Here is a 19,069-nt window from a genome sequence, read left to right on the forward strand (position 1 = left end):
TTTACTCATGCTCAGTAAAACATCTTGGGATGATTTTTTTTCCATATATGCAAGTGAATTCTGCAAAGTGCCAGCAGCTTATGATTCTCCTATAAACTTTACTATTGTATGTTAAAGGCTGCCTTACACCATCTGTCCTTATTAACATTGTATTTAAGTCTTGTGGAAATGTTATCAAGGACCAAAACGCATCGTTACTTCAATATTTTATTTTTTCAAGCTTGATTGGCAGATCCATCCTCAAAGGGAAAAGAATCCTTAAAAAAGAACCATCAACAGGCCCAAATGTTCTTTTATTTTGAGAGCGTGAGCTAGAAGACTGTTCATGGCTGCAGTCTAATGTTGCATTCATCATCATAAGCAGTCGCTCTAAATTGAGGAAGACTTGCTTTCACTCTAAAAGTGAGTTCTCAGGTGACTGAACAATCCAATACGGTAACTACAGTCTGTCACAGTGGGACAGATTGAGGTCAAGACAGTCGTTGAAGGAAAGGGTGGGTGGGGAGTCTGGTTTGCCGCATGCTCCTTCCACTGCCCGCGTTTGTTTTCTGCATGCTCTTGGCGACAAAACTCGAGGTGCTCAGCGCCCTCCCCGATGCTCTTCCTCCACTAAGAGCGGTCTTTGGCCAGGGACTCCCAGGTGTCAGTGGGGATGTCACACTTAATCAAGGAAGTTTTGAGGATGTCCTTCACATAGAGAGACATTATGGAACCAAATGGCATTGCTGACTTATAAAGACTTGCATTTATATAGCGTCTTTTACGGCCACCGGACGTCCCAAAACGCTTTGCAGCCAATTAAGTAATTTTGGAGTGTCGTCACTGTTGCAATGTAGGAAACACGACAGCAAATTTGCGCACAGCAAGATCCCACACACAGCGATGTGATAATGACCAGATAATCTGTTTTTAGTGATATCTTTAAACAAAGCCTCCGAATGGCAGCATTTGGTGCTGTGGCCCCAACCTGCAAGGGTCATCAGCAGGTCGACTCCTTCAAAGGAGCGTACCACTTCCAGGTACAGCGTGGGCTGGAGAACGACGGCTGTGAAGAGGGCGACTGGATTGGCTGTCACCAAGGTCCAGGTTGCTGATTGGAGCATGGGCAGGTACAGCAGGAGCGGCGAGTGATCATGGAGCGACGTGATTAGGGCCCAGGAGATGAGGGCTCAGGGGCAGCACGGGCCAGCCCACACTGCAATATGTGTACGCACTGGGTCCATACAGCAGAGCTGGTCTCCAGTCGTCCTGGTTAATTCTTGCCACTGGACCAAGACCTAGCTCTTGTCAAGCCGTGTGGTGGCTGGTGTGCAGCCACCCCACGTTAAAAAAATCCACACACAGGCATCTTCCACTCTTCAATATGCATTTCGGGACCTGGAATATTAGGTCCTTCATTGAAACACCTGTGCACTCATCCCTTTTTGGCGTGGAAGCAAGTCATCCTCGATACGAGGGACCGCCAAAGTAGAGGATTCTTTGGGACTACGATCTCAGTAAGCAGTAATTGCTGCTGGGGAGAGAAATTGCCAAATCAGATTCCCATTCTTTGTCGTTTGTCTCTTTCAAACAGTGATCACCATTCCGATGAATGCCTGAGAGCTGAAATCCATTTTGTTTCCTGATCTTGATTGGCTAACATATAAAGAATAGCAAATAGCTTTATTGATATCTTGGTGACCAATGCCCTGTGGATGCCACTGTAATAGTTTTCTGGCTCCCATGTTAGCTGACATGGTCAATAGTTCCCTCTCCTCAGGTATTGTCCCCCTTGCCCTCAAATCTACCATCATCATCCCCCTCCTTATCACTTTTAAAAAGTACTTAGATGTGCACTTGAAGTGCTGTAATTTACAAGGCTACGGCCGAAGAGCTGGAAAGTGGGATTAGGCTGGATAGCTCTTTCTCTGCCAGTGCAGACACGATGGGCCGAAATGGCCTCCTTCCGTAAATTTCTAAGAAAAACAACCCTTGACCCCTCCGGCCTTGTAAACTACCGCCCAATCCCCGACCTCCCTTCCCTCTCCAAAGTCCTTGTTGCCTCCCAAATCCATGCCCATTGTTTCTGTAACTCCATGTTTGAATCCTTTCAATCAGGTTTCTGCCTCTGCCACAGCACCGCAACGGCTCTCAACAAAGTCACAAATGGCATCCTTTGTGACTGTGACAAAGGCAAACTATCCCTCCTCGTCCTTCATGACTTGTCTACAGCCTTTGACACGGTTGACCACTCCATCCCTCTCCAACGCCAGGTGAACGGGACTGCACTCGCCTGGTTCCATTCTTATCTCTCTAATTGTAGCTAGAGAATCACCTGCAACGGCTTCTCTTCCCGCTCCCACATCGTTACCTCTGGTGTCCCCCCGAGGATCTATCCTTGGCCGCCTCCTATTTCTCATCGACATGTTGCCCCTTGGCGACATCTTCCAAAAACACCGTGTCAGTTTCCACACGTACGTTGATGACACCCAGCTCTGCCTCACTACCACTCCTGTTGACCCCTCCGTGTCTCTAAATTGCCAGACTGCATGTCCGACATCCAGTTCTGGATGAGCAGAAACTTTCTTCAAACAAATATTGGGAAGACTAAAGCCAGTGTTTTTGGTCCCCGCCACTGACTCCATCCCTCTCCCCAACATTTGTCGGAGGTTGAACCATACTGTTCGCAACCTTGGTGTCATATTTGACCCTGAAATTTGCTTTTGACTACATATCCGCACCATAACTAAGATAGTCTATTTCCACCTCGCATCACCCGTCTCTGCCCTTGCCTCAGTTCATCCGCTAGTGAAACCCTCATCCATGCCTTTGTTATCGCTAGACTTGACTGTTCGAACGCACTTCTGGCTGGCCTCCCACATTCTACTCTATGCAAACTTGAGGTGATCCAAAACCCAGCTGCTCATGTCCTAACTCGCACCAAGTCCCGCTCACCCCTGTGCCCGCTGGCCTGCATTGGCTCTCGGTTAAGCAACACCTTGCTTTCAAAATTCTCATCCTTGCTTTCAAATGTCTCCACTGCCTTGCCTCTTATCTCTAATCTCCTTCAGCCCCACAATTCCCCACCCAGAGATATCTGAGCTCCTCCAACTGTGCCCCCTTGAGCATCCCTGATTATAATCGCTCAACCATTGGTGGCCGTGCCTTTAGTTGCCTATGGCCCAAGTTCTGGCATTCCCTGCCTAAACTTCTCCACCTCTCTTACCTCCTTTAAGATGCTCCCTACCTCTAACCAAATTTTTGGTCTCCTGCCCTAATTTCTCCTTATGTGGCTCGGTGTCAAATTTTTTATTTCATATTATGCCTGTGAAGCACCTTGGGACGTTTTACTATGTTAAAGGCACTATATAAATACAAGTTGTTGTTGGTTCTTGACTCTATACAACTGTTACATGGAAACAGCACTTCAAAAAAGCTCAAACCATTGCACATTTTCCTTTTCCTTCACATAATGATGAATGATGCATTTTTAGTTGGCTGTGATGCAAATATCCTTTTTGATTTTGCTGCATAACTGAGGGCAATATAAAAACAATTTTGACAAACACTAACTTAACAAAAAACACCGGCACAACTGACCAGTTAAAGCCTGACCTTTTAATCAGTAAAAGGGTAAGGAGACAGTTTTCAGTATTACAGCAATAAAATTTACAGCATAAATTAATGCTGCCTATTTCATTTATACACACTTTTCATATACACAGAACTTGAATACAGTCAAACCATACAGTTCACAAATGAAATTAATTAAAAATGCTTAAAACAGAATTGATGCACTGAAGGAGAATGTTTTACAGCTTAACAGTGATATTCAACCAGTTTTAGAATTCATTACACCGTGCATTCTTTCATTTCTCCATTTACAATGGAGGGGATTACAAATATACTTCCCTACTTCTGAAACGCAATCATTTTTGAAGAAGACAGTGGAGGTACAGTCGGCTTTACGGCACGAAGATGAACTGCATTATACTGAAGCAGGGAGATGGGAGGCAATAAAGGTTACTCAGTTATTCAAACCAGTCAGAATGCAATTTGGGCATCTTTGTAGTTCTCTACTAGAGATTTACTTTTTCCAACAGTGATAAATTCAAATCCCTTATCAAAAAATTGTATCAACCTTGTTGATCTTTTCCTCCCTCTCCCGTAATGCATGGAGAAAAATTTACAAGAGTACATTAAAAACTGGTATTATGGCTGAATCGTCGATTTCTGACTTACAAGTTGAAGACCATGATTATATAGTTTAACTCATTATGGTAGCACAATGCAAGCCCGCTGGAACTGTTAACACTATGGTGTGGTCTTCACACGCAAGCTTTACATGGCAAAAGAAAAAAAAAATCATCTTGAATAGACCATTTTTCTAACCCCTAGGCCAAAAGGCCTGGGCTCAAATGTGATTTCTAATCTTCCCCTCTCCCCAGCCCAAACACCAGACCTTCAAAAAAGGTTTTGAGGGTCCAATATATACAAACCTTTGCCAGCATTGTCATACTTGATTATTTCACTTGCATATTCCATTTACTTCAAACAACCTCAAACACTCGGGCAACATCAAGCATTCTTAAAAATGCATTCCCACTGTTGGACCAAGCATTGCTCTGTATATACTTTTGTCAATAATAAACCTGGCATTATTGAAATACAGAATGATTGCAAACTTAGCCAAATGCACTCCACGGAATTGTAATCTTCCATCTCTGGCCCAGGCTGGTCCAAGCAGTTTCATCATTGTTTACTTTCTACAATACCAACAATACCTTTTTAAGGTACAAATCACAGACATATTACAATTCCCTGCAACTTAATGCAATTTACATGTTCAAACATTTCTGAATTTATTAGCAATGTTGGATTGCTTGCTCCTCAGGGGCAATAGACCACAGGGATGCAGCTTTGTCTTTTAGAACCTCGTTTAAGAGTTATAACAAAAAATGCTTTTAATATAAAAACAATTAATCTACTTTAGAGAACAACTTTTCATTATTTACTTAACAACCAGCCTCATTAACACCCCACTGTACTGCTAAATTTAGCATTGCACTACAATATCCATTTACTCATCAAGAAACTTAAGCAGACTCGGGAAATAAATTGAGCAGTCAGCTTGTCCAGTGCACCGTAACAACAGGCTTCCCTTGTGGGAACTGATGAATAGCCAGTGAAAGTAGAGCTGATTAACACAGAGATTGACACGTGTAGTCCAGCCTCAGTACTGTAATCCTCTCCGAGCTCTATTCAGTGCAACTAATTGAGAGGCCTGGACTAATAATCCAGAGCAGACAAGTTCAATTCCCATTATGGCAATTTGAGAATTTGAATTCAGTTTTTAAAAATCTGGAACTAAGCAGCTGGTAATAAATGACCATAAAGCTTTGGATTGTCGTAAAAACCCAACCGATTCACTAATGTCCTTTAGGGAAGGAGACTTGCTGCCCTGTTTATATGAGAGTCCAGTTCCACATCAACGTGGGTGACTTTACAGTCTGGTTGAAATGGACTAGCAAGCCATTCGGTTGTAGGAAACCATCACAGCAGCTCAAAAAGATGCTCACCACCATCTTTTCAGGACAACGAGGGATGGGCAATAAATGCCGGCCTACCCAGGGACACCCAAATCCCGAAAATGAATAAAAACATTAAAAAAGCAGTACTGGTCATGCACAGTACTCTGTTTCTGCACACTTGGGTGTCATTCCCCAAACTGGGACCAAGGCACAAGTGTACAGTCCAGATCTCTTTTGTAAGTGCATCATCTCTGAATTCAAACCGGCAAAAGATACACTCCTGAAGAATTTACTTTGAATCCCACTATGAGTTGGGATCATGTACTTGAACCTGCTTGTAATACACAAGAAAAGGACAGTGTAAAAGGGTAGCACATTGCCATAGTGCATCAGAGCCTTGCACCACACTGCAGAAGAGTTAGTTTCTTTTGAACCATCTGCAATTGCCAAGGTCTGATAGGATCCATGTTGAAGCACTGGACTGGTGTAAAACAAAGCTTTCTTTGTTGGGCTAAATTTGAAATAAGCAGCTGGAAATTAACACTATACAATGCAGTTAAAGCATTATATGCAACAGAGTAATAACATTATTAAAGTACTAATTTTCAGAAGTCAATAGATATAAACAAATTATTGTGTAAACCATTGTAACTAGTGGTTAATCATACTGAAGATATAACCAAGAACAATAGATCCTGCGTTGGCTAATGGCACACAAACTTTACATCGGAGAAGCAGCACATTCTGTACCAAACTCCATGTCCAGAGTAATGGAATCTGTAAAGCAACAGAAAAATCAATCAGTAAAATTTAAATTGTTTGCAATGTCCATTGAAAACAAATCCGTGGATCATTCTTTCTCCATGTGAAAAGCACATGTTTGGAAAGGATCCTGCGTGCCACCTACCAAGGCCACCGGCTGCTCCTTGTTCAGTTCCTTCACTATTGCTCCCACAATGCATTAAAGAATCCAGTGTTCGAGGAGACATTGGGAACAGGTCGCTAGTGTTACCAGAGTTTGTTCTGTGCAAATTGGATACATAAATCAGCATAGATTATCAAGTCAGTCAATTTCCAAGTTGAGATACTGGAATCATAAAGCAGTTTATTAATTACCGCTGCATTTCAATATACATAAAATTCTGTTATTGCAAAGTTGTTCAGTCAAGGTGGTTAGATTATATTACAAAACTTGCCACTGAAACACATGCAGCAAACAAAGCAATATATCTGTTTTTACTCACGGTGTCACACAAATGAATTTTCTCTTCAGGTATGCAAATGTTTCTGCAATTTTGAAAAGAAAATCAAAATTAGCTCAATGTTAGAAAAGGTTTAATGCAGAGCATTGTATTTTTAAGAATGGTAAGGAAAATCACAAGTATTTTGCATTCAATGGATATAAATTTGAAGAAAATAGGCTTCCATTTTCTATCCTCCTAATCTATATGTATTATTTTCCAACTGAGAAGTCAAGTAGGAAAGTTTTTGTTCTTAGGGCAACAACTCAGGGAAGGGCAGTGGGGAAGATAGTTCACCTAGGGACACAGTGGTAGTGGGGATTTGATAGGGAGTAGACAATAGAAACTGAGTCCTAAATGATGTGTTGCTGGTACAGAAAGTTTTAAGAGGGCATGGATCAGCTGAAATTATATATCCTGGTGGAACCAGCAATGCAGGGAACAACAAAAAACAGGTCCCTCAAAAAGACCTCCAAATGTTAGGATTAAGAGGCAATCTCAGGACTAGCTACTTTAAGGAGATAAATGTGCGATAAGACACATGGGGGCCGAAATTGCCCTGTACACCGTTTGGGATTGATCGACTCCAGATCAGCTCCAAATCTGGTTTAAAGGACTAGTTATGCTGAAACATGAAGTTGCTCTGTTACGCACACAGTGCTTCAAGTAACTGATGTGCTGGAGCTTAAAATGTTATTTATAGAAGTTATAATGTCTCTGGGCTTCTCACTTTAGAGTTCGCTAGCTGATGCTAACCTTTCTAGTTTGGACTAGCTTTCAAGCTGCACAATGAACAGCTCCTGCTTACCAACATGCTGAACTTATAGTTCAAACAAGAATATAAAAAAAACAAATGAGAGTTTCTGCAATATTCAAAGCTTCATTCACCTGGATCATTGGGATCAATAGCTTCTGGAGGTTCACTGCAGCAATATTTTCCAAATGCTTCTTCCTTTGGAATGTCAGGATACAAATACACAAGTGGTGACACTAGGATATTGGTGGCATCCATGATCTTGTAACTTATGATAATGTCAGCAAAGGTCATGTTGGTCAACTGCTGTTTGGTATATGGTTCCACGGACTGGATTTGGGTCTTTCCTGTTAGAAGGTTAAAAAAATAAAAGCTGAAACTACGTTTAAAATATTTCAAACTTAAAAACTAGGATTATAGTGATGGAACATTGTCTTCGATATATTTAAACATCCCCTTAATTCAAATTTGATTTACAACAAGCAGGAAAAAGCATCTCACAGTTGGGCTCTGAAACTTTCAAGAAAAGGTTCGCTTTTGTTTTCGCAAAATGTAGGTCTTTTCAATTTTTGGTAATGGAACATTTCTGCTTTGCACATCCAGTGCTACTGTCAAGCACTTAAAGGTCAAGAATGAATATACCTTTACAGTGCCCCAATGTGCTTTATTGGCGAGTTTAGATTAGCACTTCTGGTGGCACCAGGGTAAACATTCTCATATTTTACATCAATTATTCTGGTGCCTCTAAAAGTGTAAATTCACAGTTTAGTGCAAACTTGTAGATGGTATTCTGTAGTCAGTGTGTGTACACTTGGAACTGGGATTGAGACTATTGACTTTAAGGGTCCTTTCACTAGGACCCTTAAAGTCGATAGAAAGAGATAGCTTTCAATCTATCCAACTGAAGTCTTGGACTTGTACCAAAAGTATTGCACCAACGCCACCTTAAAAGTTGTCTAAATGTTTGTGCATTTGATCAGACTTGTAGCTACACTGAGAATGTAATGTTGAATAGAAATGTTATATCTATTTTAAACTTCAAGGTAAAGAAATCATCAAAAGTTTAACTGGTTAAACACAATGAATGCCCACGCAGTTAACTCTTTCCTCATTGTAGCATATTCATTGCTTTAGTGCATCTACACTAAACAGAGTATATAGTTCCGAGCAGTTCTGTATAATTAACTCCAAAATGCTACAGAAGATAAAGCCCTTTTAGCTTACACATTAGGGACTCTGCCCGATTGAAGTAGTCCAGATCAGGACCTATTCAATATATTCAAATTTTGGTAGCCCCAGCTGTGTCAGAACTGTACAATGAGACTGCCTGCCCAAGTCTGAATGGTCCAAAGGCTTCTCTGGTTAGGTTCTCCAATTCAATTTTAATCAGGACATTCGTACTTTAAAACACATTCCCAAAAACATTCAAACTTCAGGCCCCACTGTATTGTCAAATGTTAGTCAACCAGAACAGCTGCAGATTCTGACTCACTCAGATATCAAACACATGCACTGTTGTGACACAATGGGGCAGATTTTCCGGTCCTTTGTACTCTTGTTTTTTGCCCCGCCCAATGGAGCTGCAATGTGGTCTTCTGGGCGGGTGGTCAGCCTCCAGCGCCCCATGGGGGTTTTCGAGGCCGGTTTTGTGGCAGCCCGGAGCAGTACCGCCCAGAAGAGCTGCACCGATGTGAAACGCACCTGGTTGCGACACTGGCGCTCTTTTTGACTCCCGCCCGACCTGTATGTTCTGCAGTGTGCCCCACTGTGAAAAACCGGCGGTCCAACCTATACTGACTGCAAATAGCTAAGTAATGCTGTCCAAAGGCAAGTGTGATTGTTTTTTCTTTTAACTTTTTTTTCCTCCAATTCATGTTGTGGTGGCATGGGCTATGTATTGGGAATGTTTTTTCGGGTTTTTTCCCCCCAAGTTTTTCCCCTCCGCAGGCGTCTCTCGGAGCGCTCCTGGCCCGGCTCTTTGGCTTGGGATTTTTCTATGCTAGCGCCCAAGAGAGGTATACAACACCTCTCCCTCAGCGTGTGCCCCAGACTCGGGGCCCAGCTGACCAAAATTTAATGACCGAGGCACAAACTGTTCCCAGGTGCAAACTTTACCGTCCCACCACCATTGCCGCCCCAAAATCATCAAAGCCGAAAATCCAGACCAACAGTTCTTGATTAACAGACACGCAGAAAATCATCAGTGATCCAACAAACAACTTTAAAGCCACATTTCACTTCTTTTTCCTGGAGAGAAAAGATGTGAACCTCAATAACGTCTTCATCATTAACAGCAATAGATATCTATCTCAATTTTTAGGTGGACGGGACATGTCTGAATGTAATCAAAAGTCCAAGGGGGCAAGTGTTACTTGAGTGGGTGCATTTTTAGAGGAACACTCCGCACTCCAGCCTACGCTTGACTTTTCCCATCCACCCAATATTCATTTTTAAATTAAAAGGAAGGTCTGTGCCCTTTCTGAGGTTGAAGGGAGAGCTGCTGGAACTTGACTCCAAGGAATGAAATGTCAAGCTTCAGAAGCTTGCCCTTGAGGCAACACATGGTTACACCAATAGGAAGACCAGCAACTGCATGGTGGCATTGAACGCTCAGTATTTGGAACATGTATTTTTTGAAATGTGAAATACAGGATTGGGGGCAGTAGAATTGTATAAATACCCATGAATTAGATCATCTCATTTTATATATATATATAATATATATATATTTATTATACATTTTTAAATCACTCAGGTTTTAAATCACACTAGTTATTTGAAAGATGTCCGAAAGTGAAAATGTATCCTTCAGGGTCATCAACTTCAATTGGAGAGGAGCTTGAAATAGTTTCGCTGTATCATAGATTTAAAATAAAATAATTTCTCATGTTTTTCCTTCTCAGTACTTAGAAGAATTGAAAACCACTACCTGAAACAGATTATACATTACATTCTTATGGATTAATGCTATTAGATCTGCTGTGGCATTGGCCATGCTGAATCAGGAATTAAAAAAACATCACTCAGGATGTGGGCGACACTGCTATTTATTGCCCATCCCTAGATGCCCTTGCAAATGTGCTGGTGGGTTTTTGTCTTGAACTGCTGGATAGGTAGCGTTTTGATACAACTGAATGGTTTGCTAGGCAACTTCAGAATGCAGTTAAGAGCCAACCCACATTGGTGGGGGATTGGAGTCACATATAGGCCACACTGGGCAAAACAGCAAGTTTCCTTCCCTCTTGGACAATAGCGAACCAGTTGGGTTTTTGCAACAATTCTGACAGCGTCATGGTCACTTTTACTGATACCAGCTTTTTAATTACGGAATTAAAATTCTCAAACTGCCATGGTGGGATTTGATCTCATGTTCTCTGGATTGTTAGTCCAGGCCTCTGGATCACTAGTCCAGTAACAGAACCATTACAACATTGATTTTTCCATCTACGGAGGGTTATTTCACGTTGAGATATGTATTTAAAAACAATCAGTTACATACCATTGATATCCTTTTCCACCCAAGTAAATGTGATTCCCCCTTCTTTGTTGCTCTCGCTGAAACGAAGAAGGAATGTGCCTGGGGGTTTCACATTCAGTATGGCTCTCTCTCTTTCTTTGCTTATGAATCCCATGATGTATCTAATGTCAAAAAAAATTAAATAATGTTCGTCGTGCAAATCATAAATTTTATGAAAAATAGGTCAATGTTTGAGGAGCATGCCAAGCTCAGAACACTTTCAAAATCTACATAAAAATGTAACATTACAGATTTCAGTGCTCGGTCAGGTTAAACACCCCAAAACTCTAAACGTAGGAATGCAAAGTACTCTTTTCTGCATTCAAGACTTGTTAAATCTTTTATCATAGGCGGTCCCTCGAACGAGGACGACTTGCTTCCACGAGTTCACAGATGTTTCAATGAACGACCCGATGTTAAATCTCTACTGAATTAACGAATCAGGAACTGAAATGTTGCAACAAGCACGTGAAGGGTTACACATAGGTTTGTTATAGTAAACTCTTACCCGTCATTCCAGAGAGAAAGAATGAATTTCTTCACCAAGTCTATGATATTGTCCAGCCACACCCAGAATGAAAATGCCTTGCCTGGCATATTTTCCTAAAATAAAAAAGTATCGAGGGAAATTTAACAAGCATTAAAAAAAAGTTGACAGTTTCTTGTCATGTAAGTTTTCATAGTTACTCAACTAAAAAAAAACTGTTACCCTGAAATTGCTCTCGCATTTATTGCAACAAAACCTCTTACGCCATCAATATAAAATACAATGCAGATATGCCAAGTGAAACGTTTCTTAGAAAAGTATCAACTGACAATCACACTGAAATTATTTGGAGACTATGGACACTAAATTGGAAAAATAAAGTTTCTGCCCAAATATTTGACAGGACAAGATGCTGCTTGAATTAAAAAAATGAAAAAAATAAAAGTATTTTTAAAGCAAGACGTTCAAAAAGAAATAAATGGCAGGGAATAAAGTTTAAAAACTAGCAGCGAGTCTTTTGCAGGTGAAAAGCTAACAGAACGAAAATGTGTATTCACTCACTTTACAGAATTTTGCCCAAGTGATTTGGCACCCAGAATAGTTGACACCAGGACCTAGTAAAACAGAACAAAATTATAGAAAGAGTTTTAAGAAATTAAAAGACATGAATAAAGCATTTAGAAAAAGTACAAATAAAATATACTTCAGGCATTCCAGTCCCACATGTAGTTACCATTATCCTGCTTCAATTACACCCATTGGATGATTATATGGCAGTATTTACAATAGTTGTACAGAACAGTCACAAATGCCTTCTAAGATGAAAGATGAGATTTGGCGATAAGCAATTGCCAGAAAGAAAAAAGAGTCAAAATAGATAAAGAATGTCTTCATAAGATTCAGATTCATTATTTACTGTATTGGTTCTTAATGGTTCAATTTCTGAATCAATACCTTATTCTTTGCTAACTGGACACTGGGAGAACTCTTGGCATTTCTTTGAGTAGTGCCATAGGATCTTTAACAAGCAGAGGGGAATTTGATTTAATATTTCATGAGAAGGACATACCTCCAATAAGGCAACATTTTCAGTGTTGGTGTGAGGATTGTAAGTAGATTTAACATTTATGCTGGACCACACAGTATGCAAAATAAAAAGCAGATGCCAATTTCAAATGCTAAAATATAATAAGCTTTAATAAATGACCGTGGATTAGTAAACTAAACTTAATTTCTCAATCTGAACAGACAATAACCTCTGTACCATTTCAGTGGAGGTTTAAACCATTTTTAACAGGTTAAAATAAAGAGAGATCATTTCTGATAAAGTCAGTGCTCAGACTAACTTCTGGTGTAACTTCAAGGACAAATTTTCTATTTCTATTACTCACCAAGCAGCTTCTCGGCCAATGTTCCTAGTTGCTCCATATTCAGGCCTCTTTTTGTGGTCGACGAAAACTGCCAACTCAGAATCTCTGCCACTTGGTCCCATGTGGCAACTGGTGGTTTTGTGAAAAAGTTCACATTCTGTTTCAAAACAGGATATAATAAATATCTTAACTGCACAGTAAATCAATTTGTGGCTGTGTGGCAATGATAGGAGCTTAAATGTTTTACATTATTTGGTACTTACATCAACACAACTAAACTTGCTACATCTTGTAGTTTATCATCTGCAACTTTGTTGTATAGACAGTGACTTTATTACCATTAAATGTACTATACTATACTTTGATTAATCAAAAATACTCTATCAAACACAAGTCAGTGCTCTTGCTAAAAGTCAACTGATGAATTCGCATTACCTTTACAGCATTTAATCTGTGTCTACTACAATCTATCCCCCGCTGAAAAAAAGTGCAAAAATCTGCAACTGGCTAAAACATTTTTTTTTAATAAAAGTGCACTCCAGGAAAGGAAAAAAGAAAATTGAAGATCAAAGCAAATACTTTCATCCTTTCTGAACTGCACTTCAGAAAGTACATTGTTAGAACTATGGCAATAAGGAGAAAGGAACAGAACACCTTTGATGAGAATTTGGTGAATGACAAGTCAGGAAAGATGACGGAGTTTTGATTTTGTGTTTGCACTGTCCCTGTAACGTGAATGGAGGAACTAAAATATTGGCAACAGTCACACTTTCTGAACTGCAGATTTAACTGTTTGAAAGAAGCTGCAACTAACAGCTTGCTGAGACGGAGTACGTTACAAGGTTAATAATGTGGATAAACTCAGACTCTATATTAAACTCAGATAACCATGAAAACTTAAGATCTCTTTAGAAACTTGGGAGTAGATCTGGAATTTGTGCGAGAAGTGTAAAATGGGCGACAGCGAAACGGCAGCCGGTTTTTGCATCTCTCTCAATTTTTACTTCAACCTAGATTATGTGCTCAAGTCTCTAGAGCGGGGCTTGAACCCATGACCTTTTGACTCAGAGATGAGCGTGCTATCTCACTTGCTGAACATATATCCAAATAATTCTGACAAATTATGATGCTAAATATTGGAACGGTGTGCTTAAATAAAGTTAGATATTTCCCCAAGTGGGACACAACACATTTCTACACTATATTACAATAACTTATATGTACACACTACCCCCTTCCAAACGAAACCAGATAATAGTAATTTAAGCACCAGATGAGTTGCATACCTTTGGGTTATTAGTTAGCATATTGTACCAAAGGATTGAGGCCCAAGCATTTGGCATCTGACAGATGTTGGAGATTACCACAACTGGCAGTGAAGAGGTCTGTTGAAGATTTTACACAGCTGGTTAATACTGCATGTTAAAAAAACTGCTACAAACTCTGCAAATTGTAAAGAAAAACACAATATTTCCTTTTTGTTTCTTCAAACGGGTACATTAGACCATTATCTTCTGAAAAAGGCAACACTTTCAAAACAAAATAATAGGAATCCTGTAATCTGGCTTCCTTCTGCGCTGCCTAATGATAGAAATAATGGTGATACATGTATCACGTGCCATCTAAAAACAGAATTAGGATGCAAGTGGTTTGAATGTGCAGCCTGCTTAACCCACTAACATACAAGTGCATAGCAGCGTGCTCGGTATAATTTACAAAGTTAAGACGGCAGATTGCTGATGGCAGAATCACAAATATGGGAAATAGAAACATAGAAATTAGGTGCAGGAGCAGGCCATTCGGCCCTTCGAGCCTGCACTGCCATTCAATAAGATCATGGCTGATCATTCAATCAGTACTCCTTTCCTGCTTTCTCTCCATACCCCTTGATCCCTTTGGCCGTAAGAGCCATATCTAACTCCCCTTTGAATATATCTAATGAATTGGCCTCAACAACTTTCTGCGGTAGAGAATTCCACAGGTTAACCACTCTCTGAGTGAAGAAGTTTCTCCTCATCTCGGTCCTAAATGGCTTACCCCTTATTCTTAGACTGTGACCCCTGGTTCTGGAACTCCCCAGCAACGTGAACATTCTTCCTGTCTCCAACCTGTTCCATCCCGTCAGAATTTTACATGTTTCTATGAGATCTCCTCTCATTCTTCTAAACTCCAGTGGATACAAGCCCAGTTGATCCAGTCTCTCCTCATATGTCAGTCCTGCCATCCCAGGAATCAATCTGGTGAACCTTTGCTGTCCTCCCTCAATAGCAAGAATGTCCTTCCTCAGATTAGACGACCAAAACTGAACACAATATTTGAGGTGTGACCTCACCAAGGCTCTGTACAACTGCAGTAAGACCTCCCTGCTCCTATACTCAAATCCTCTAGCTATGAAGGCCAATATGCCATTTGCCTTCTTCACCGCCTGCTGTACCTGCATGCCAAACTTCAATGACTGATGTACCATGACACCCAAGTCTAGTTCCACCTCCCCTTTTCCTAATCTGTCACCATTCAGATAATATTCTGTCTTCCTGGTTTTGCCACCAAAGTGAATAACCTCACATTTATCCACATTATACTGCATCTGCCATGCATTTTCCCACTCACCTAACCTGTCCAAGTCACCCTGCAGCCTCTTAGCATCCTCCTCACAGCTCACACCGCCACTCAGCTTAGTGTCATCTGCAAACTTGGAGATATTACATTCAATTCCTTCATCTAAAATCATTGATGTATATTGTAAATAGCTGGGGTCCCAGCACTGAACCCTGCGGTACCCCACTGGTCACTGCCTGCCATTCTGAAAAGGACCCGTTTATTCCGACTCTGTTTCCTGTCTGCCAACCAGTTCTCTATCCGCGTCAGTACATTACCCCCAATACCACGTGCTTTAATTTTGCACACCAATTTCTTTTGTGGGACCTTGTCAAAAGCCTTTTGAAAGTCCAAATACACCACATCAATTGGTACTCCCTTGTCCACTCTACTAGTTACAGCCTCAAAAGATTCTAGGAGATTTGTCAAGCATGATTTCCCTTTCATAAATCCATGCCAATCCTGTCACTGCTTTCCAAATGTGAAACTTCACCATAAAAGTTTGTTAAGATGTAGGTGTGCTAAACAGAACATAACTTAAGACTGTTAGCAAGCAAAAATAATAATTTTAAAACAAACATGAACTAGTTAATTAATAGAAATGCAAACAATAGAAAAGTTAAAATAAACGAACATAAATATTTTAAGACAGATGCTGCAATGTTACTGTTAGCTCACCTCCAAATCAATTTTCAGTCCTTGATGATAAACTTCTGTCTCAAAGGTGATCAGATGCAGCTCTTCAGTGACAATCAGGGAAGCCTGAAACAAAAATATGGATACTTTATTAATAATGAAGGCAAACAGTGTTCCATATAGAGCAACTATTCCTCTTATGCAAAGCATGTGGAAGTTGTCAAAAGGAACAAACCCTCCAGTAATAAAACAGCTCTTCCTCTAAATGAGTGACATATGTTTCAATAGATGCAATATCAATTGCTGGTTACCATGGGACACAGTAACAATGATTCCTCTGGGAAAAAATACTTTGGAAGGTAATTATCCACAATTAGGAAAACCTCAAGACAAAAACTGTACAGCAAATAAATCATTTCCATTTGGAAGTACACAAACCTGGAATAGGAGTACCCATCCAACGGAACACATACAGTTTATAAAAAGTAAATTGTCATAATAGAAAACAGAAATACAAACACAGCAAAAGTTAACTGCATTGGAACAGAACTGTACAATGAATAGTGAAAAACTTCTGGTTGCAAGAAATTGTACATTTTAAATCTGTACTTACATCACTACTAGCTCTGCCCCCATTTCCACATCTCTGTTCTCTCAGCGTCTGGAAGGAGAAACATTATACTCATCAACACATCATCATTACTTGGATAACACAAGATGATGTTGCACTACAGTGCCTGATCAGAAACAAGAAACATTTTCAGATTTTGAGAGTTTTACTATTATAAGTGGCACAATTAAGCACGCCAAATTACAGAGCTTGTATTAAAAAAGTGACTTCGTGAATGCTGCAGTTCATGAAATAGAATGCATGCTGCAGGACAATGCAAGGACTTAGTTTACAAGTGATGAGTTCACTTTATGTCAGTAAATCAATATCCCGTACAAAATTTAATGCTCCTTTAATTTAACCATGGCTTAATTAATCTGTTATGGGTGTCCTTTAAATTGCATTACAGAATACAGTACAATGCATGTGGCAAAACTTTATGCTAAGAAAATGGAATATACCACACCTTTATACTTTGCAATGTGGGAAGGGGCTTCATCAAAACCTGAGTAAGTTTAATTTGAAAATCTCTTGAAAGTAATCACTAGATTATTGAACTACAACGATACGTCACCGATTGCACCAAAAAGATATATGCGGCAGAAAGATGGTAGATGCAGTCTATAAACATTTATTTAAGAGCAGGTTATCCACAATACTTACCAAGTGCTTAAATTCTGCTGACAGACTTCCATTGTTTGATTCTTCCATATTCATAACCTTTGTATTGGTTCCCAATATGTTGAATTTCCGTGACCTAAGTTGAAGATATGATAAATATGTAACTGGTACTCTTCCAGTATATAGAGGGAATATTCCAGTACAAGAGATCTTCCCCCCCAATCTAATAAAGGTTACTTTGTGACAAGCAACCTTCTTCAGTCAAGCCAAGAGCCCAGCATGATCTGTACCCTGAAGCATTCTACAACTAGTTATGGTTGCTTTGCAATTAAGAGGTGGTATAAGAGGTGAAGTATTAGCATTTGCGGAACTAGATATAGGACTTTTTCTGCCTGCAAAGTAATTCTGCAAATTGACAGTTATCGAAATATTACTAAAACTTTTAAACACAAAACAATATGATGCAAATACAAGAGCGCTGCGTAAACATGTAAAACTTTTCCAAGCATCTGAAATGCTGTAGTTAGATTGAAAGTCTAATATGTCTATCGTGAATCCTGTACTAGCAGTATAACAAATCAGAGTTCTGACAAAGGGTCATCGACCGAAAATGTTAACTCTGTTTTTCTCTCCGTAGATGCTGCCTGACCTGCTGAGTATTTCCAGCATTTTCTGTTTTTATTTCAGATTCCAGCATCCGCAGTCTTTTGCTTTGGCATACACATTTTATTTGTTGATTCCAATCTGAGATGCAAAGAATATCTTCTGAAGTGGCCCAGCAATCCACGCAGTTCAGAACAATTGGGGATGGGCAATAAAAACAGCCCTGCCAGCATCATGGGGATTTTAACCTACATATCGATTGGTCAAATCAAATCGCACGGGGTAGCCTGGAGGAGGAATTCATAGAATGCATACAGGATTGTTTCTTAGAACAGTATGTTACAGAACCTACAAGGGAGCAAGCTATCTTAGATCTGGTCCTGTGTAATGAGACAGGAATAATAAACGATCTCCTAGTAAAAGATCCTCTTGGAATAAGTGATCTCAGTATGGTTGAATTTGTAATACAGATTGAGGGTGAGGAAGTAGTGTCTCAAATGAGCGTACTATGCTTAAACAAAGGGGACTACAGTGGGATGAGGGCAGAGTTGGCTAAAGTAGACTGGGAACACAGACTAAACGGTGGCACAACTGAGGAACAGTGGAGGACTTTTAAGGAGCTCTTTCATAGTGCTCAACAAAAATATATTCCAGTGAAAAAGAAGGGCGGTAAGAGAAGGGATAACCAGCCGTGGATAACCAAGGAAATAAAGGAGAGAATCAAATTAAAAAACAATGCGTATAAGGTGGCCAAGGTTAGTGGGAAACTAGAAGATTGGGAAAAGTTTAAACGACAGCAAAGAATGACCAAGAAAGCGATAAAGAAAGGTAAGATAGATTACGAAAGTAAAATTGTGCAAAACATAAAAACAGATAGTAAAAGCTTTTACCGATATATAAAACGGAAAAGTGTGACTAAAGTAAATGTTGGTCCCTTAGATGAGAAGGGGGATTTAATAATGGGAAATGTGGAAATGGCTGAGACCTTAAACAATTATTTTGCTTTGGTCTTCACAGTGGAAGACACAAAAACCATGCCAAAAATTGCTGGTCACGGGAATGTGGGAAGGGAGGACCTTGAGACAATCACTATCACTAGGGGGGGTAGTGCTGGACAGGCTA

General features: G+C 40.1%; 1 protein-coding gene across 1 annotated transcript in view; it reads right to left on the reverse strand.

The window, feature by feature from the left end:
• Positions 1-3,577: 3,577 nt before the first annotated feature.
• Positions 3,578-19,069, reverse strand: part of stat3 (signal transducer and activator of transcription 3 (acute-phase response factor)) — a 61,818-nt gene continuing 46,326 nt past the window's right edge. Inside the window, exons 14-25 of the mRNA XM_070864325.1 lie at positions 17,387-17,480; positions 16,727-16,774; positions 16,156-16,239; positions 14,166-14,264; positions 12,901-13,036; positions 12,071-12,123; positions 11,531-11,625; positions 11,005-11,144; positions 7,640-7,852; positions 6,755-6,797; positions 6,418-6,533; positions 3,578-6,287 (exon numbers count right to left, since the gene is read on the reverse strand). Coding sequence (XP_070720426.1) covers positions 6,232-6,287; positions 6,418-6,533; positions 6,755-6,797; positions 7,640-7,852; positions 11,005-11,144; positions 11,531-11,625; positions 12,071-12,123; positions 12,901-13,036; positions 14,166-14,264; positions 16,156-16,239; positions 16,727-16,774; positions 17,387-17,480 — 1,177 coding nt within the window. The 3' untranslated portion in view covers positions 3,578-6,231. The remainder of the gene's footprint in view (positions 6,288-6,417; positions 6,534-6,754; positions 6,798-7,639; positions 7,853-11,004; positions 11,145-11,530; positions 11,626-12,070; positions 12,124-12,900; positions 13,037-14,165; positions 14,265-16,155; positions 16,240-16,726; positions 16,775-17,386; positions 17,481-19,069) is intronic.

The sequence above is a fragment of the Pristiophorus japonicus genome, chromosome 21 (assembly GCF_044704955.1).
Source record: "Pristiophorus japonicus isolate sPriJap1 chromosome 21, sPriJap1.hap1, whole genome shotgun sequence".
NCBI classification, from domain to species: Eukaryota; Metazoa; Chordata; class Chondrichthyes; family Pristiophoridae; genus Pristiophorus; species Pristiophorus japonicus.